At 41.4% G+C, this 19,758-nt stretch overlaps 1 protein-coding gene across 1 annotated transcript in view; it reads left to right on the top strand.

Moving 5' to 3' along the window:
- Nucleotides 1-19,758, top strand: part of SLC25A33 (solute carrier family 25 member 33) — a 150,738-nt gene that overhangs the window by 28,282 nt on the left and 102,698 nt on the right. The window contains exon 2 of the mRNA XM_044063597.1: nucleotides 4,319-4,498. Coding sequence (XP_043919532.1) covers nucleotides 4,319-4,498 — 180 coding nt within the window. The remainder of the gene's footprint in view (nucleotides 1-4,318; nucleotides 4,499-19,758) is intronic.

Here is a 19,758-nt window from a genome sequence, read left to right as displayed (position 1 = left end):
TTTGACATCTTGCTTGTTGAATTTAAAGGATGCTGCTTTAACAGTCTTTTTAAGTCTTTATTTGACATTGACTGGCATGTAAGTGAACCATGTAAAGGTTTTGGGCACGTTAAGGTGGTGGTTTTGAGGAATCTCTCTGTGGTATAGAGAGATTAAGCCTTAACTATAGAGGTGGCTATGTAGCAGCTTGGTCATCTGTTGGAGCTGGTGAGGCAGGAATAAGGTGAGTGCCTGTTCACCTTTCCCAGGAGGTAGGGATTGGGAGTGATGCGGGTTATACTACCAGATCTGGCTCTGTCACAAGTTGTGAGAACAGGTACTGCTGGGCTGGAGGTATTCTGTCTTTGTGTTGATGGTGGGACCACTCCCAGTAGGTATATAACATTGCAAACACTTGACTTCCAGGAGTGATTTCGGCATGCAGTATGGGGGAATCTGGTAGCCCAAGGTGTGGTAGGTGTATAAATACTGCACAAAGTTGCTTAAGATGAACACGAGTGAATATGTTTGGGACGGAGAGTGAAGCTTGGTCTGCCACATCTTGCTCCACCCCCAACCACTTTGGGTTTACAGAAGGGTTGAGTACCAAGATGTCTGAACATAACAGAATTCTGCAACTAGCAAATAAGTAATCAGTAAAACAGCTGTGGATATAGGAAATGGCTACAGAGAATAACAAAGATTTACGGTCTGAGATGTAAAAAAAATTAAGAGGAGACCTGAAGGCATCCATGGAGAGGCAAGAATGAAACCAGGCTAAGAGAAAGTGAAGACTGCAGTGGGTTGGGAAACCAAGTCTGTAATGTTAAGTTAGAGTATAACCATGCATATTCTATATTTCATATGCTTTTGAATACTTTTTGTCTGCTATTGAGAAACAATATGGTTTATGGGAACCAAAATACAGAGTGCTTAAAAATATTCTACTGTTTAAAAATAAAACCTTTTCTACATTTGTTTTGAAAGTGGTGGTGAAGACTAGTATATTGCTTCAACAAGTGATTAAGCTTTACTTACGTTTTGATGAAATAGATAAAAACATGGTCAGACATTTACTGATGCTGGCTTACTAAATTGCAAGTCACAGGTGAAATTTTTTTACATCACTGCATAATTTGTTTTTCACGTTCATGCCTAGGACTTTATCCAGTGTTTAGGGCATGCAGGCATGCAGTCATGCAGTCAAAAATAACTATGTATTATTTCACACCTCCAGTGAATAGTGTTTGCCAACAGAGTACATTGTCTTAACCGCAATGCATTGCAGCCTCATTCATCTGGCACTCAGCAGAGACCAATTGCCAACTGAGAATACAAAATAAGCAGGGTGTGTGTGCATGGATTCTGCCAAGTTCTGTCTTGTTGTCATTTTAGGTAGGTTTTACAATACTATGACGAATATTTAAAGCGGTTTTGCCTCAGCTGATGTCAGAGGCACTGATGTTTGCTGGAGGGTGTTTACAAAGGTGTGTTTTTATTTTTTTATATTCTTGCTAACTGGCAGTTCACTTGGAGGCTAATAATGCTGATTGACTAAAGCTTACATTTTTAGCTTGTTGTTTTCAGTTTGCAGGCTAATTTTGTTACAAGCTAGCATGTTTACCAGTTTAAATCAGTCTGTGACAGTTTGATTCCACGTTCTCTTGGGCCAGTTATTTGTTGGCTCACTTAGTTACAATCTTTCTTCTTGTTAAACTAGTAATGGAGCCTCCCTGTTAGAGTTGTATCTCATTTAAAACCACTAGACGGTCATGTTGGAAGAGTCAGCAGCACCAAAGTATGCTGCTTGGATTGCAGTATGAGCATATACAGGCTTTTTACCAACATCTACATTGCAGCTGAAATTTTAAAACTACACACATACATACACACACACACACACACACACACACACACACACTTGTGACAGGAAACCATTGCAGTTCAAATGCTCAGAAAATACCAGCATATGATGTTCTCAGATGGCTGAGGTAGTTGTGTCACTGCAGCTGCATACATTATCCTTCATTACAGTCTCCTTTAAATCTGTTATTTACATCCCCCCTTTGCAACCCAAAGAACACACTGACAATAAACCTGTCACTATTATGTGAGGCCCCAATGGAGGGTTGTCTTATGCTTGGCACCATATGGCAGTGCATGGAGATTCATCATCTCCATGTACTACAAATTAGTCAAAAATTAAATTTAAAAAAATGCAATGTGTTGTGTTGGCTTTAAAGCTGTTAAAGCAGTGGGTGAGAGGTTCTTGCATATTCCATTCTGTAAGGCAAGCTGTTTAATTCAAAATACTCCTGTATAGTTTTAGCAGACAGGCAGAAGTAACGCCATTTCTACCTGCTGCTGTTCACTGGTCTGTGCTGTTTAGTGAAAACATTATCTTAAAAACACCTCCTAGAGGATGCTTAATCCTCTCTGTTAAGGTTGGTTGTTGGCTCTCTAATATCCTGGTTAAGCGCAGTCAGAGTTCCGTGCACTGCATGGTTATGCTGTTCTACATGCGAAGACAGGAAAGCATAAATATGCATTGCACTAAATGATCATGTGTCAGACGAGGCTGGCTGCTTCCTGTGTCACCTCCCGTCCATCACTACTTAGTAAGCACATTCTTTCAAATTTAAAATGACCAGTAGCATAAAATAAGCTGACATAACTGATAAAATTCATAAAGGGATTTATAAAATTGAAGCAACTTGTATGTCATGATAAAAGCTTTTCCCCCAAATGAAAATGCATAAGATACTGTCAATCACTGCTTGTTACGTGAATATATAGTGTGATTTTATTTATTTATTTTTGTTTTTTATCTGCCATGTATTAGTACCACTCCAAGATGTTTTAATCTGCTCTATATTGGTGCCACCAGCAGCCCCCCCATGTTGGTGGCAGACAGTTGTATAGGTAGTAGAAGAGTCTATGGCTTCCCAATGTGGTGTCATATAGGCTTGCTGTAGTAGGCTAACTGTAGGATGTTTGATATTGAGCCTACCTCCCTTGTGACAAACATGCCATACAATTGTTGCAGGTGCGCCTGTAAGTGCAGTTCAAGAATGTATGTCAGTGGATCTTTTTAATGTCTCTCCCTACCTAGTCCTAAATCTGGAGTATTTTGTGGTAAATGTATGCAGTCTTGTCTTCAGGATGTCCAGAACTTGTTGCATTGCATGTAATATAAATAGACATTGCACCAGTGCCCTCTGTTTTCTCATTGGCCCTGGAAGTGGGTCTGGTTGAGCTTTGGGAAAGCTAAGGTAGGTCTGTGAGACCTGAAAAATAAGGGGAAGAGCAGAGCTGATGGTCAACTACAAGGGAGGGGGAAAAAAAGTCTCTTGGTTCACGATTATCCATGGGTATGTTGCCTTAGAGTCCACCCATCAGGAATAACCAGGGACTCTGTCCTACAGGCTACAGAGAGTTCCCACACTATCAGATGCACAAAATTATGTGCATTACAGAACAATATATTTGTAGGAGTAGGCCCAACCTCTGTAATGCCCATGCTTTTGTCAAGAGTCTCATTGCCTCAAATGTTTCTAACTGCAAGTTCTGCACTGTACTTCTCTTTAAATTTTAGATAATTAATGAAACATCCAACATGGGGGTTGGCATAATTAAGGTGCATGAACACACAATCGCACAATGCAATGTTTGATCCTCTCCTTTGAAGGAGATTGGCACATAAGGGTAGCTAGCCTAATACCTACCTATAATCCTGTGAATCTAAGGGATGTATATGTAACAAAAACACAAGAAATGCAAATTATTCACATATTTTCCTAGTACAGCAAGTTGTACAAATATATGGACCCGTTTACAGCTTTCATTTTCTTTGCAATGTTTTGTAGCTCCATGAATTTTTAATGCTAAGATTTTGTGGATAATTAAGAGGAGGTTGATTGAAAGTATTGTATACTGTCTCAAGTCTCCTTTCAGGCCATCTGTATGCTCCTTATTACCTGAATTAGGATGGTCGGAAAACGTACAGAAAAGTGTGCTGATTACATTTCTTTTCCAGTCTACCATTTTGAATTCTCTCTTCACAGATGCTGGAACTTGTACATTTCCCCTTTTGTCTATTACTGGAATTCCTCATTGCTGCAGAGTTTTCCATTCATGCCTGAAAATGGTTCATAACATGGACTTGCTGGGTTTTCTTGTATAGGTAGTTAATAACTTGTTATTGTGATGAGGAAAATCATAAATTTCAGCTTTCAAACTGTATTTGTTACAACCTCTGTTTTCTAAATGGTACAGGTGATGCTAAACTATTCTTGTTGTTTGAGTGATATTGTAACAGGTTCTTTCTTGTGCTTCATAGGTGTGGAGGCACAGTTGGTGCCATTGTTACCTGCCCACTTGAGGTGATTAAGACAAGGCTGCAGTCTTCAGGTGTGTCATTTCGTGCCTTCTATGTGCCTCAAGTGCATCTTGGCACTATCAATGGTGGAAGTGTGGTCAGGCCAACAGCAGTGTCTCCAGGGCTCCTCCAGGTTTTAAAGTAAGAACCAGAGTTACAGTCATAATAAGATGACCTAGCTATTTGATGTAATTGTTGGTACGAACATTGATAGTTTTCAAGGTAGTGTTTATCTTGCACTCGTTTGACATTCTGATAAAGTATCGTTGCTAGTCACATGACTGGTGCTTGCATATAATTTAAATCTGTTCAGTGTTTGCGCTGGATCATCAGGAGTGTTAGTGTTCTGTCCCCTCCCCTTCCTGCTCTGCCTCAATGCCCATTTTCACTTTTTTTATTTTTTATTTATTTTTTTGCAATACAGTGATTTGTTGTAGCACCTCTCTGCCTAGCTTTCCCACATGACTGCTTGAACACACCTGAACAGGCTGTTGAAGGTGGGGTCCTTTTACTGTGATTACTTATTTGTAAGGATAGGAAAACTGGCTCCTAAAGGAACAAGCAGTTTTCAGTGCTGAATGTTGTCTTGCACTGAATGTGATCTGCAGTAACCATGGTTAAAGTTGTGTAGCCAACAACAAGAAGTATGAGGCTTTGAGGAAACACTGGATTCTTGCAGCTTGAAGTCATATTGCACAATATGTCAAAGTTCCATGCAAAAGTGAATAGTCACTTGACAAAAATTCCAGAATTCAAAACCATGCTTTTCATCTTCAAAACCATGCTTTTCATCTTCAAAACCATGCTTTTCATCTTCAAGATGCTCTGATGTAATTATCTTTTAAATGTTTTTATTATGAAATAGTTTTAGTTTGTGGAAATGTAGAACTGGTTTGTGGTGTGTGTGTCTCACACTTTTGTAAAATATGAATGTGCATTCTTAGCCGTTCAGTCATGTTTTAAGTAATCACATTTTAACTTCATGACCCTTTCTTAGAGTAATAGTGAATGTTTTAGCTATGCCATGGATTTTTTTTAATGCAGGAGGGTGATTAAGTACAGAGGTGTGTAGGAAAGCAACATTGCCAATGCCTATTGAAATATTTTGCTAATTAGCCAGTATTTAGTAAGTAAAAGCAAGTTGATTTTGAAATATAACTGTTTTGTTTGCGGGCAGTGAAGTAAACCCTCCAGTAACGTAAACCCTCCATTAATTCTTTTGATACCCAACACTGAAAAGTAATGCAGTTGGAGAGAGAAAACCAGACTTTTACTGTGCTTTTAATGACCCTGGCAGAAGCACGAGAAATTACTTGAACATGAACCTGGCAGACTAAAGATGTTACTTCGTGGGGAAATTAATACAATTGCTGCATAAATTATCTGCTGTCTTCTGACTGTCGTATTGCTTTCACAGGTATTGGCAAACGGATTTATTTTGCCAGTTATTTGTGTATTTAAAGGAAGTCTGTCTACTTGTGCATTCATTCAGTGCTCAGTTCCTGCAGTTAAGTAATAGGTTGTTAATTAATTTGGCATAGAAGGATAAGGCTGTGAATTGTTCCTGTGGTACAAGGTTTGATTCCCTCCACCCTAATTTGTCCACTTTGTGAACTTGAGAGTCACTTAATCAAAGGTAGGTACTAGGCTATCTGCCCGAAGGCATTTATAAGCCTAGCCAGAATGCGTTGGCTTTCACCGCACCCTTAGATTAGTTCCCTGTGTCTCTGTCCAGCCGAGCCACTGAAATGATCCCCGGGGTAAACTTTCTGTTTCCCATCCACTCGTCAAGGTTTCTGTTGAGTGTTAGCGAGGAGCTCTGCCTAATGTAGATTGGAATCTTGTTCCAAAGCATGGGAAGTCTCTGTGACCGGGATCTATCCCTCCAGCACGTCCTATTTATTGTTGTGGTGAGGTTTTAGATCCCTAGTGGCTCGAGGGGATAAGCTTTTCTTTAGGTGGAGCATGTCGATCAGTTATGGGTTGGACATGGCCTTGTATGTCAGGCAGAGATCACATGTCAGCCAGACATCACCTCTGAGTAGGCGGTATGCAACTGAGTTTCTTCAGTCAAGCTACATAGGGCATCTGTTTGAGGCCAGTTATCCTCTTGGTGAGGTACTTCTGTGGTCTTTCCAGCTGTTGCAGGTGTCTTGTAAGATGCATCCCAAATGGGGCATTGTACTCTATAATGTGTCTGAGTGATGAGTAGAGGGGCACAATGACATCTTTTGATCTGGATGCGAAACATTTTGTGATGAGGAGTGCCACGTAGAAGGATTTCCTAACCACTTTGCAATGTGATTATCAAAGGAGTGTTTACTGTCTACTTGGGTCCCCTGATCCCTTAGTACGTCTTCCGTATTTAGGGGACTACCACCTATGTGGTAGTTTGTGGGTACTTTGTGTTTTCCAAAGGGGATGACTATACACTTTTTGGCATTTAGCTTGAGGCCATGATTTTGACACTAGGTGTCAGTCTCAGTGAGACCCTTTTGGAGGATGTCTTTGTCAGCCAGAGAGTCAATTATAGCCCCTAGTTTGCAGGTGTTTGCAAACTTGGTCAGCCGTAGTCCTCCTGTGCTTGCCTGTACTTCTGAGAAGTATATGCAGAACAGGAGGGGTCCTAGGACTGAGCCCTGGGGAATGCCACTTGTAACTGGTTTAGAATCAAACCTAGCTCCCGCAACTCTTACCATGTGGGTTCTTTCCATGAGCCAGTTGGCAACCCATTGTGTGACATAGGGGGTTATGTTCATCAGGCTGGTGAGCTTGTCTATAATACCAGAATGGGGAATGGTGTCAAAGGCCTTTGCGAGGTCTAGGTAGGCTGTGTGTGCCACCTTTCCCTCATCTATAGCCTTGGTAACTGTCTCAAAGTCCACCAGGTTTAGGAGACATGATCTGCCCTTAAAGCCAAACTGGGTAGGGTCCAGTGTTTGGAGGTTCCCAATGTCTTTGTTAATGAGTTCCATGATGATGTGCTCTATAGCCTTGCAGACAAAGCTAGTCCGGCTTATAGGGCAATGGTTCGTGGGGACTGTTGTGGCTTCACCTTTGTGGAGTGGAATAACCATTGCTGTGCGCCACTCTATGGATACATAACCTGTGGAGAGGCTGAGTTTGAATAGTGTGTTTAGGTGAGGGGTTAGTTCATCTTTGAGCTCGTGTAGGGTGCAGCCTGGGACTCAATTTGGTCCCATTGATGTTGTGTTTTTGGCTTTGGAGAGGGCTGTTTTAACCTGAGTGTATGTGATTTTAGGAGCTCTACATTCCTCTGGTATAGTTATGGGCCCTTTTGGGGGTGAGAGGGGGTGAAGTTTGCGCTGAACCTGTCTGCCAGGGTGATGGCAATATCGGTCGGTTCAGTGTATTTTGTACCATTCTGCAGTAACTCCAAGCAAGTCTGAGCATTACCACTTAAATTCTTGACATAGCTAAAGAATGCCTTGTGGTAATCTTTGGAGTCCTTGGCAATTTTTCTTTTGAAACTCTCCTTGGATAATTTTATGAGGGATCGTAGTTTCTTGCTGATACTGATCAGGGATGTCTCCCTGCTTGGGATTTTACTCTTTTCTGTACTCGTTTCCTCCTCCTATTGTATAGCTTGTTTATGGCAGGAGTCCACCAAACTGGTTTCCTTTTCTTGGAGGAGTGAGTCTTGGTTTTGCTTGGGATAGCACGATCCATGCATTTTTGTAGCTGCCCGTAGAATGCATTAGTAAAGGATTTTGCAGCTTGGACAATGTTACCCTTTAGCATGGGGGCTTTGAAACTTTCCACCTCGGTCTTAAGTAACGAAGTTTGATTTTGAAAAGTTTTTTTGCGGTGGTTTCCTTGTCCGGGGGTGGGGGTGGAATGTGGATAGCCAAAGTGATTTGTTTATGGTCAGATCTAAGCAGTGAGGGGTTGACCTCTGGTGTGGAGCACCGTTCGCCCATGTTGGTGATGACCAGGTCCGATATGTTGTCACTTCTGGTGGGAGTGTTGACCAGTTGATCCAGGGCATTTGAGTTTATAAATTCTAGGAAATGTTGGGCAAGGGAGTTGGTACTTAAGTAGTTCTCCCAATTAATGTTTGGTAATTGAAATCACCCAATATTAGGGCGTTTGGTAGGACCTTTATATTTCCCAGTGTTTCCAGAAATGCGGACTGGGGGTCCTGGGACATGGTGGGTGATCTGTAGCAAGCTACAATTTGAATTGCAGTTTTTTTCCGTCAGTTGCACGTGGATCTCTGAAGCATCGTGCTGTGCCACTAACCTGGAGGTGTGGGTATCCTTGAATATGGATATGCCCCCGCCTTTTGTATTTCGGTCCCGGTTCTGTGGTTGAAATGTATGGTATGAGTTGTAGCCTGGTAGTGCTGACGTGCTCTCTGGAGCCTTAAACCAGGTTTCTGTTACTGCACATATATCGAATTTTTTTTTTTTCTCCATACTGAGGAGTGCCTCGAGTGCGTGCATTTTGAGGTTTCGACTTCTGGCATTTGAGTAGCATCACCCTCAGTTTTTTGTTACTTGTGATATTTGTGGCAGTGGATTTGTCTTTTGAGCCAAGCCTAAAAAAGGCACTATGGGGGTGGCAAGAGCCTTGGCCAGTATTCGAAAGCCTAAGGGTGACAGGTGCAAGCAGTCTCTAGCAAAGCAGCGTGGCTTGTTGAGCAGGTCATCCCAGGCGGATAGACACTGGATCCCCTTTGAATGACACCAAGAACTTAGCCAATTGTTGAAATTGATAATTTTTTATTTATACTGTGGCATCGTTCATGGTGAGGGCAGGATGATACTCAGGGTCAGGGTCTTACCGTGTATGTAAGAAAACAGCTAGCAAGTACTGCAGGTGCCCGGCAAGCAAGCTAGGTTGATCCAATACCGGCCTGGGCTACAAAATCAGAGTGCTCTTCCATGTCTCTCTTCATGTAGTCCAGGGAGAAATGGCTGAGATCATTCACACCAACATGGACAATGACAGAGTCATATTTGTTCTTGTTCTGGAGTGACCTGAGTGCTTGTGTTATGTGGCGGATCTTGGCACCTGACAGGCAGCTAACAGTAATCTTCTACTTATTCAGCCTAGTGAGTGGGATGTCAGTTTGCTCCAACTATAGAGTCACCTATTACTAGTACGTTGGGTATATTATTTTGCCTTATGGGCTGTGATTGCATGGCACACTGGTTTTGTGAAGTGGGTTTCATGATTTGTGTTGGAGGTGGAGGTTGCTTGGATGTCTGCTTTGGAGGTTTCTGTTGCTTTTGCAGAGTTTTATTTAGAGCCTCAGTGTATGTTTTTGTGTATTTGCGTGTTCTTTGCCGGTGCTGATTTAATGGGTCTATGTGAGACTGGTGGTGTGATGCAAGCATTTCCCTTCTCCTCTTGACTGTCTGATCCAGCATTGGGTTGAGAGAGCTTAGCCTCCAGTTTGGCTGTATAATTGCATCTCGCATGCATTAGTGTTTGGTAGGAAGAGAAGGTTGTCTGTGTACATGAGGCAGTTGTAACATTGCCTCAAAATGCCCAGGTTCGCCAGTTGGACTGGAGAGTACACCTGAAACTGCCTTTTGGACATGCCTGGATAGGTACAGTGAACTGTTTTACTGAATGGCTGGTAAAGTTGAATAGAGAGCCTTGTCCTTCTGTACAGTACAGGAGGGTCTAGTGCTAGGGTTTATAAATTCTTGCTATAAGTTTTGAGTAAGTGCCAGGCTGGGAAATGAGTGGCTTGAGTGCTTAAGTTGAAAGTTTGTCTAGTTCCAAGGGAAAAATTGAAGAGGAGACTTTGTGGAGCCGGGAATAGCTATACCCTAGCTAACCGGCACTGCCTGGCGTGCAAAATTATAGCAGGGAAATGAAAGAGAGAGAAATTCGCCCAAAATGGCCAATAGACTACTGATTTCTGGGCTGAAACCACTCCTTCAGTGTCAGGCTTCTCAAAGCTCTCCTCTCACAGGTGAACAGAGAAACTTCCTTCCAGGTAAGGTATGGGCAAACACAGTGATTTGTAACACAGCCCTGAATTCAGCACTTTACCTGAAAACTGGACTATACTAGCTTAGAAAGGTGGGAAATGAGTATTTTTTTTTCCGAAAATAAAGCAGATACAATCAAAAAAACTCTTTAATATGCACAGAAAAGGATACTTATTGTTATATATCTCAGATCAGAGTTGTAGTCAGTGCCACTAGTAATAAAGTAGGAAGAGACACAAATACAGTAAAAGCAGATGAATAGAATGCAATTTTTTTTATATATATAAAACAATAGAAAACGAACAACTGATTTAAACAAGTTACCCAATTAACCAGAAAAAAGCTTAAACTGAGCACTGCTCCAGCAGTCTTCAAACAGACAAGTTCTAACTGCACACTCCTGCTGCTAGGGTGCAGGGGGGGACCTTCTCCAAAAAAAGATGGCCTGGGTCAGTGCTCAGGTTATACAAACAAAGCTAGATTCAGCAGGCCTGAATCTGGTCTATGCTGCAGCAACAAGGCGCACCATTTTCAGAAAGAAACGGTTCAAATAAGGAGACACAATAAGCCTGTGACCAAAAATTCCCAGCTCAGAAGGGCAGAATCCAGCCTCCCACAAGGGTGCAGACCACACCTTCTTAATGTAAAAAACTGGCCCAAAGCCCAAGTGCTTAAACCAGAACTAGTACACTTTAGAATAACAGACACTAAGCCTTCAATCAGCAACTACCAGCTCAGAAAGATGTAAGCTTCCTGTACTGCCACAACAGTGCAGACCACAAACCTTCCTAATGTGAAACAACTGGTCTAAGCCCAAGTGCATAATCCAAAGGCCTAGAATAACAGTTACAGTTTAATCGGCTACTAACAAGCAGTAATAAATGCAGTAGAATAAATGCTATTAAGTACTTTTAAGAACAGGCAGCAAGAGCAAAATAAGTAAAAGTAGGAAGAAACACAAATACAGTAAAAGCAGATGAATAAAGTGCAAAAAAATTTTTTTTCTCTCCGTATTAGGTAGAATGAGCTAAAGACACTAGACTGGGAGGAGTGTTACAGATCAAATATACAGTAGGGGTGGGCAATTGCAAAGCCACCAAGTATAAAAAGAAAACACCGATAGGGAGGGCAGAGTGGGGGAAAATCAACTCATAAAAATAACACTTTCAATACAGATCAGAATATGATCTTAAATCAATCAAGAAAACACAATTAGAATACTGTAGAATTTTGGAAAGAAGAAAAAATATATACTTATCAGTTTATATCTTGAATTGTTTCAGTAGCACTCAGTCAGAACTCAGACTGAGAGATTGCACCTGGGTTGCCCCTGAGAAGGACCTGTGTTTACATTGTGCTGGCCTGGTTAACAAATGAGGATTATTATGACATGCACGGTAATTCCTAGCAAAGGGTCAGTACTGAAATTTGACACACTGATCATTACTATTCAAAAGTAGAATGGTTTAGTTAAGGAAGAAGACTGCTGCTCATTGAATTTAGTTTCATAGTGAGGCTGCAGTACTTTGGAAGGCTGGCATACTGATTAAGGTGTTTACCTTGATTCTCGCATAGGATAATTGGCTAGGATAATTGGCTAGGCTTAATGGCCCAGAAGGTCAGTTAGCCTAATACTAATCTGTAAATCTACATGTTAACTCGGCTAAAAGAGCATCATTCATCTTAACAATTTTATCACTAATGAAAAACAATAATTCTGCCCTGGTAATGATCACAGCCATGTCAAAGCAACACTTGTGTTTGCTGCAGAACTGTTTTGATGCACAATTCAAAGTCTTTGGTACGCCACCTGTGTTGTACTAGTGACGCAATATATTGCTCTTGCACATGGCTGCATGCTAACACAAAAATAGGAGTGAGAGACAAAATTCTGGTAGCTCTGTTTTAATCAAACCATTCCTCCTTTTGGCTTTCATATTGTAAGATTGCAGCTGTTTAACAAAAGCAGTTAAGGGAGTCTTTGGTAAGCCTAAGGGCAATCCAGGTACACTTTCTGGTTGTGAGTTTCTTTGAGTTGTGCAGTATGCACTTGGATGTGGCGGAAATATAACTTTGGAGTGTAGGAATCCTGTTAACAGCTCAAGGCATTGATCCTCTGCATTGACTGTCCAATAGTGAGGCCAAAAAATATAGCAAAGATTTACCATCTAATGGCCTCATTAGAAATGTGAGAGCTATTTAAAATGTCTGACTATACCAACTAGAAAGCATGTCTTGTAGAATATTTACTTTGCCTTCTGTATTTTGAATATGACATAGATACTAGTAGCTGAAGTTTAATGATGAAAACATAGTAACAGAAATCTGATACTGGGCCATCGAGTAAAGCATATGAGCCGCCATCATATTGGTAGTATCAAAAGCACAGTGGCAGGAAAGCATGTGTAGTCCAGAGGTTGAGTTCTGCAGTGGTGCAGCTCAAGATCTTCATGAGCTTGCCATTTGTAATGGAGTTACACTTGGAGCTATTGTTTCTCCTGAGGTTCTGTTTAATACCCTCCTATTTAAAGAGAAATTGTGTTGAGTCACGCTGGCTTCTGTTCTGTATATGGATGGTGGTACATGCATGATACATAATCTGCTAGCTGTGAAATGGAGCATGGTTAAAAATAGTTCAGCTTTAGGCTGTAAACAGCTGTCTTGGTTTTTTACTGTGCAAGTGTCTGACCGTTTCACGTGTTTTTTTTTTTTTTTTTTTTTCTGCACTTGTTAGACAACTTTTTGTACATTCTGTCCAGCTTGTATAGGTATTGCAACATCATTCAAAGCTGATAAGGCATTGCAGTCACATTAACACCCCCCCACACCCCCAGTCAAGATGAGTTTTTCCCTTCCCTGCCATCAGCAATAACAGGCCTCGTTTAGCTGCAGCTTATGATTTTAACTTAAAAACTGCCCATCCTCTAAGCTTTGAGCAGTCACTGTTGCAACACATCTTTCTTTTTTATTTCCATAAAATGTGATCTAGATTACACCACAATATGATCTTGTAACACTACCTGCTAAACCTGAACTGACCCTTGAAGAAAAACTTTCAGCATACAACCTAATAAAAACATCTCTCTGCATTATTATTAGTCTGTCTTCTCTCTCTACAGTCTACCAATACCCTTACCTGACTGTTACTCCTAACAACAGTTTAAATTATAATTGTTTTTTTCTCCCTTGGATGAACTACTTGAAACCATACCTATAATATACTGCAGTTGTTCACTGTCTCCCTCAATTATGTATAAAACTTTTATAGGTTCATAGGTAGGTACTGGGCTATCTGCCTGAAGGCATATATTAGCCCAGCCATGATGTGCGGTATTAACCGCCCCTTTGGTTAGTTCCCTAGGCTCTTGATCTAGCAGCTAGTACCCTTGGCCCATATCTAGTAGAGCTGTTGGTATGATCCCTAGTGTGAACTTTCTGTTGCCCATCCACTCGTCAAGATTCCTCTTGAAAGAGTGATAGTGAGGGGCTCTGTCTTATGTAGATCGGGACCTTGTTCCATAGCAAGGGAAGTCTTTGCGAAGGGAATCTATCCCTCCAGCATGTTCTATTCATTGTTGTGCTGAGGTTTATATTCCTAGAGCATGTAGCTCGAGTAGATTTTGTTTTGCTAAGATGGAGCATGTTCAACAGTTGTGGGTTGGACATGGCTCTGTATGTTAGAGATCGTCTCTGAGAAGGCGCTATGCAACAGAGAAAAGCCTTAGTTTTTTCAATCGTGCTGCATAGGGCAACTGTTTTGAGGCCAGTAATCCTCTTAGTGAGGTACCTCTGTAGTCTCTCCAGCTGCTCTTACTTTGTGGGATCTGTCTGAGAGCCAGTTTGTGATCCATCTTGTGACGTAAAGGTTTATGCCCAGGTTGGTGAGTTTATCAATAATACCCGAATGGGGAATGGTGTCAAATGCTTTAGCAAGGTCAAGGTAAGCCGTGTGTACCTCCTTTCCCTTATCTATAGCCTGAGTAACTGTCTCAAAGAAGTCCACCAGGTTCAGGAGGCATGATCTGCCCTTGACGAAGCCAAACTGTGTGGGGTCAAGTGTTTTGAGGTTCCCAATCTCTCCATATGAGTTCCATAATGATTCGCTCCATTGCCTTACAGATCAGACTGGTCAGGCTTATTGGTCGGTAGTTCCCAGGGTCAGTTATGGGCCCACCCTTGTGCAGTGGAACCACCGTTGCTGTGCGCCATTCTATGGGCACATATCCTGTCGAGAGGCTGAGACTGAACAGGGTATTTAGATGCGGTGTTAATTCATTTTGGAGCTCGCGTATGACACAGCCCGGGACACCATCTAGTCCCATGGAGGCAGTGTTTTTAGCTTTAGATAGAGCCTTATTAACCAATGTATCAATAATAATTGGAGTTGCACAATCCCCTGGGATAGTAATAGGTTCAGTGCAAATTTCTCCACCCCCCCCCCCCTCACCACCTACAAGGCCTATCAGCCAAGATGTTGGCAATGTCAGTGGGGTCACTGTATTTTGTTCCATTTTGTACTAGCTCAGAACAGACCTTAGCATTGCCATTTAAGTTTTTGATGCAGCCATAGAAGGGGTTATTCTTGGCATCCTTGGCAACCTTCTTTTTGAAATTGGCTTTAGTTGACTTGATGAGGGCCCTCAATTTCTTACTAATGCTGATCAGGGATGATTTTTCTACGTGGGTTTTTGCCTTTTTTTGTACAAGTCTCCTCCTTTTATTGTATAGTTTGCTTATGGCCGGGGTCTACCAGACTGGTTTCTTCTTTCTTGAGGAAGGAGTCTTGGTTTTATTTGGGATAGCACGGTCCATGCATTCCTGAAGATGTATATAGAGTGCCTTGGTGTAGGATTCCGCATCCTGGATATCATTATCCTTCTGCAAGGGAATAGTGTAGCTTTCCACTTCTGACGCAAGTAGTTTGAAGTTTGCTTTGGATAGGTTTTTTACGATGGTTTCTTTGACTGGGGGAGGTGGGGTGAGGACGTCCAGGGTCATCAGTTTGTGGTCTGATCTGACCAGAGAGGGAGTGATAACGGGTGTGGTACAATGGGCGCCCACATTTGTAATGACTAAATCCAATATGTTGTCCCCTCTAGTGGGAGAACATACCAGTTGTTCAAGGGCATTTGAATTTATAAATTCTATGAACCGCTGGGCATAGGAGTTTTTTGGTAGTTCGCCCAGTCTATACCAGGGTAGTTTAAAACACCCAAAGTTATGGTGTTGGGTAGGACCTTTATATTTTCCAATGCCTCAAGGAATGCTGAGTGAGCATCTTGGGACATGGTGGGCAATCTATAACAGGCTACAACTTGAAATGTGATTTTGCCTGCTGATAGTTGCGCATGGATGATCTATGGGGCATCATGCTGCGCCACTAACCTGGAGATGTGGGTATCCTTGATGAATATGGATACACTTCTGCCCTTTGTACTACGATCCGGTAACTGAGGCCGGAAGGTATATGAATTGTAACCTGGTAGTGCTGGGGTGCTCTCTGGAGCCTTGAACCAGGTTTCCGTCACTGCACAAACATTGATTTTCTCCATACTGAGGAGTGCCTCGAGTGCGTGCATTTTGAGGTTGAGACTTCTGGCGTTGAGTAGCATTACCTTTAGTTTTTGGTTATCTGTGCTGGTTACGGTGGTTGGTTTTGTTCTTTGAGCCTTGCCTAAAAAAGGCACTATGGGGCGGCAAGAGCCTTGGCCAGTATTCGAAAGCCTAGGGGTGACAGGTGCAAACCATCTCTGGCGAAACAGCGAGGCTTGTCTATCGTGTCATCCCAGGCAGACGGACACTGGAATCCCCTTAGAATGACACCAGAAGCTTAGCCAGTTGTTGAAATTCATCTTTTTGTCTTTGTATTGTGGTATCATTTTAGGTGAAGGTAGTATGCTATTTAAGGTCAGGGTCATACCAGCTTGGGCTACATGATCAGGGCTACATGATCAGGGAGCTCCTCAATGTCTCTCTTCATGTAGTCCAGGAAGGTACGTCTTGGATCATTCACACCAACATGTACAATGACAGCATCATACTTGTACTTGTTCTGGAGTGACCTAAGTACCTGTGTTATGTGGTGGATTCTAGCACCCAACAGGCAGCTGACAGTAACCTTCTCCTTGTTCAGCCTGGTGAGTGGAATATCTGTGTGCCTTACTATAGAGTCTCCTATTACTAGCGTGTTGGGTATGGTGTTTTGCCTTAGGAGCTGTCATGAACTACACTGCTGAGGTGAATTATGTGTTTTCTGGCTTGTGTTTGGAGGTGCAGGTTGCTTGCTTGTCTGCTTTGGAGGGCACTCTTTCAGATTGGTACCTAGTGCGTCCGAATATGTTTTTGTGATTTTATGTGTGTTTTTCCGGTGCTTGTTTTGTAGATCCATGTGTGACTGGTGGTGTGATGCTAGTGTGTCTCTTCTCCTCTTGACTGTTACAGTCATGAGTTGAGAGCGCTTAGCCTCCAGTCTGGCTGTGTATTTGCATCTCTCAAGTTTGTGTCTAGAGGTAAGAGGAGAGGGTTGTCTGTACATGAGGCAGTTGTGACATTGCCTCAGGATGCCCAATTCCACCAGATGAACTGGAGAGTACACCTGAAGCTGACCTCTGGACATGCTTGGAAAAGTGAGTTTCACTTGTCTTGCAGACAGTCGAGGGTCTTATGCTGCATTATAATAGTGCTGTCTAGCAGATTTGGACAAGTGCTGATTTGGGTTATGCAAGTGCTGCAATAAGAGCAGTTTATCTGAATCACTTGAGTTGAGGCTTGCCTAGATTTAAGGGAAAATTTGCAGTGCAGACTTTGTGGAGTCAGGAATAGTACACCCCTGCAAACCGGCGCTGCCCGACACTGCTCTGTGCGCAAGACCGCGCAAAAAGAGAGTTGCAGAGTTTTAAGAGGGAGAGATCAAGGAGTTTGGAATTGACCCAAAATGGCCAATAAAACTACAGTTTCTAGGCAGTAACCACTCCTACAGGGACATGCAGGCTGCTCAGTGTTAACCACTGCCACTGGTGAACACAGAGACTTCCCTTTAGCCCAAGTAAGCATTGGCCTCCAAGAAACTTTCAAAACAGTTCAGAACAGCAACTCTGTAACTGAACTTTTTTTTAAATTATAGAAAGTGGGAAAATAGCAAGATTTTTTTTTTTGCTTTTGTTTAAGGATAGCAGAGACACACAAGTAGCAAACTAGTCAGAATAGTGCAATAAATGACCCCAACACGTGTGTGCTAGGTCAGAGGCAGGTAAAATGCAATTTTAAGAAAAAACTTTTTTAAATTAAGTGCAACACAAAAAAATGCAATAAACAGGCTCTAGGTATGATCTAAATATTGTTTCTAACACCATTATCAACTTTTGCAAGCAAGAAAACGCTGAACAGTAGGTGGCAATGCAGTTTTTCAAAGAAATAAATCGGAAGAAAATACTTAATCTCAAAAGTGGCTCCTTTCTTCTCTCAGCATTTTCTCCTCTTGGTAGGTGCTTCAGCAACAACTATCAAGCCTGGAAAGATGGTTTACAAACCTGTGTATAATACTGATGATGCTTTTCAAATCCATGTATAATTGTGTGAAACCTATAATGCTCTACTAATCTCTCTATTCTTGTTAAGCTAGGTTTTCTCCCCGGGCCTCCACTGAAAATGGTCTACTAGCCCAGATGGACCTTCTGGTAAACAAATGTAAAATAAATAAATTTTACTTTTTTTACTCACTGCAGCTGACTGTGTGTGTGGTGTGTGTATATACACACAGTGCAATGAAAAAGTACTTACCCCCTTCCTGATTTTTTTTTATTTCTTTGCATGTTTGTCACATGTAAATGTTTCAGATCATCAAGCAAATTTTAAATATTAGACAACGATAACCCAAGTAAACAAAAAAATGCACTTTTTTTAAGTGATTATTTTATTTATTAAGAAAAAAAATATATATATCCAAATCTACATGGCCCTAAGTGAAAGTAATTGCCCCTAAACCTAATAATTGGTTGTGCCACCCGTAGGAGCAACATCTGCAATCAAGCATTTGCGATAACTGGCAAGGAGTCTTTCACATCGCTCTTGAGGAGTTTTAGCCCACTCTTCTTTGCAGAATTGTTTTAATTCAGCCATATTGGAGGGTTTCCGAGCATGAACCGCCTTTGTAAGGTCATTCCACAGCATCTCAACTGGATTCAAGTCCGGACTTTGACTAGGCCACTCCAAAACCTTCATTTTGTTTTTTAAGCCATTCAGAGGTGGACTTGATGGTGTGTTTTGGACCATTGTCCTGCTGCAGAACTCAAGTGCGCTTCAGCTTGATATCCTTCAGGATTTTTTGGTAGGGAGCAGAATTCATGGTTCCATCAATCACATCAAGTCATCCAGGTCCAGAAGCGGCAAAGCAGCCCCAGACCATCACACTACCACCACCATGTTTGACTGTTGGCATGATGTTCTTCTGAAATGCTGTGTTACTTTTACTAAAAAAAAATAAAATGAGTACACTGCTGCAACCAGATACACAAAATTGTCCCAATTTATTATAAATAGATCCATAAATTCAGTTTGAGCGCTTTCTTCCCTTTAGAATAGGGATTTCATCAGAATCCATCACAACCTAACAAATTTCCCCTTAAATAATGAAATAATTAGTGACATACAATGAACTACATAAGAGACACATTCCTTATACAAATTAAAATGTAATGTATCCTATATTAAAATTAAACTGCTAAAAGCCTGTTCTTTAATACAACCATGTATAAAACCATAAATATACAAGAATATAGTACTTTATAATAAATTATGTATATAATATTTATAAAACCTAAAACTTAAAGGTTAGAATTATCTCATGAAAGCTGCTTTTTTGTGTAACAAGGGCTTGATGGAAATAAAGTCCTAAATCTTGACTCACCTGTAACTTAATCTGCCACCTTACCTCTCTTTCCTCAATGTGACTTCTAAAGTCAGCTCCTCTTGGATTTTGCAACGCTCTTTCTAATATAGCAAACTCAAATTCTGAAAAATTAGGGTATATAATATAATGCTTGTATAATGCATTATTCATGTTACCACTGAATATTTGATGTGTGTTCATGTATCCTGTCCCTTAACCGCCTCTGTCTTACCTACATAAAAACTGGGACAGGATTTACACATAGCCAAATACACCACTCCAGTAGTCTGACAATTACCCCTATCAAATCTCACCTGTGTTTTTAAAGAATTGGCTATAATAACACTCTCCTTTGTACATATATATTTACATTGAGAACAAGTACCACATCTTGTACTGTACCTTCCCTTGTGTTTTGGTACTTCCTCAAAACATTTTTTTCAAATTTGTTCCGGTCTTGTATACAAAAGTGGGTTTAGAACCCACTACCGCCTACACCTCAAGATTGTTCCTTAAAATGGCCCAATTGTCATCTACTATTGTTT

The sequence above is a fragment of the Protopterus annectens genome, chromosome 2.part1 (assembly GCF_019279795.1).
Source record: "Protopterus annectens isolate FY-2018-M chromosome 2.part1, PAN1.0, whole genome shotgun sequence".
NCBI classification, from domain to species: Eukaryota; Metazoa; Chordata; order Ceratodontiformes; family Protopteridae; genus Protopterus; species Protopterus annectens.
Note: the sequence above shows the minus strand (reverse complement) of the source record. Positions and strands in the feature narration are given on the sequence as shown.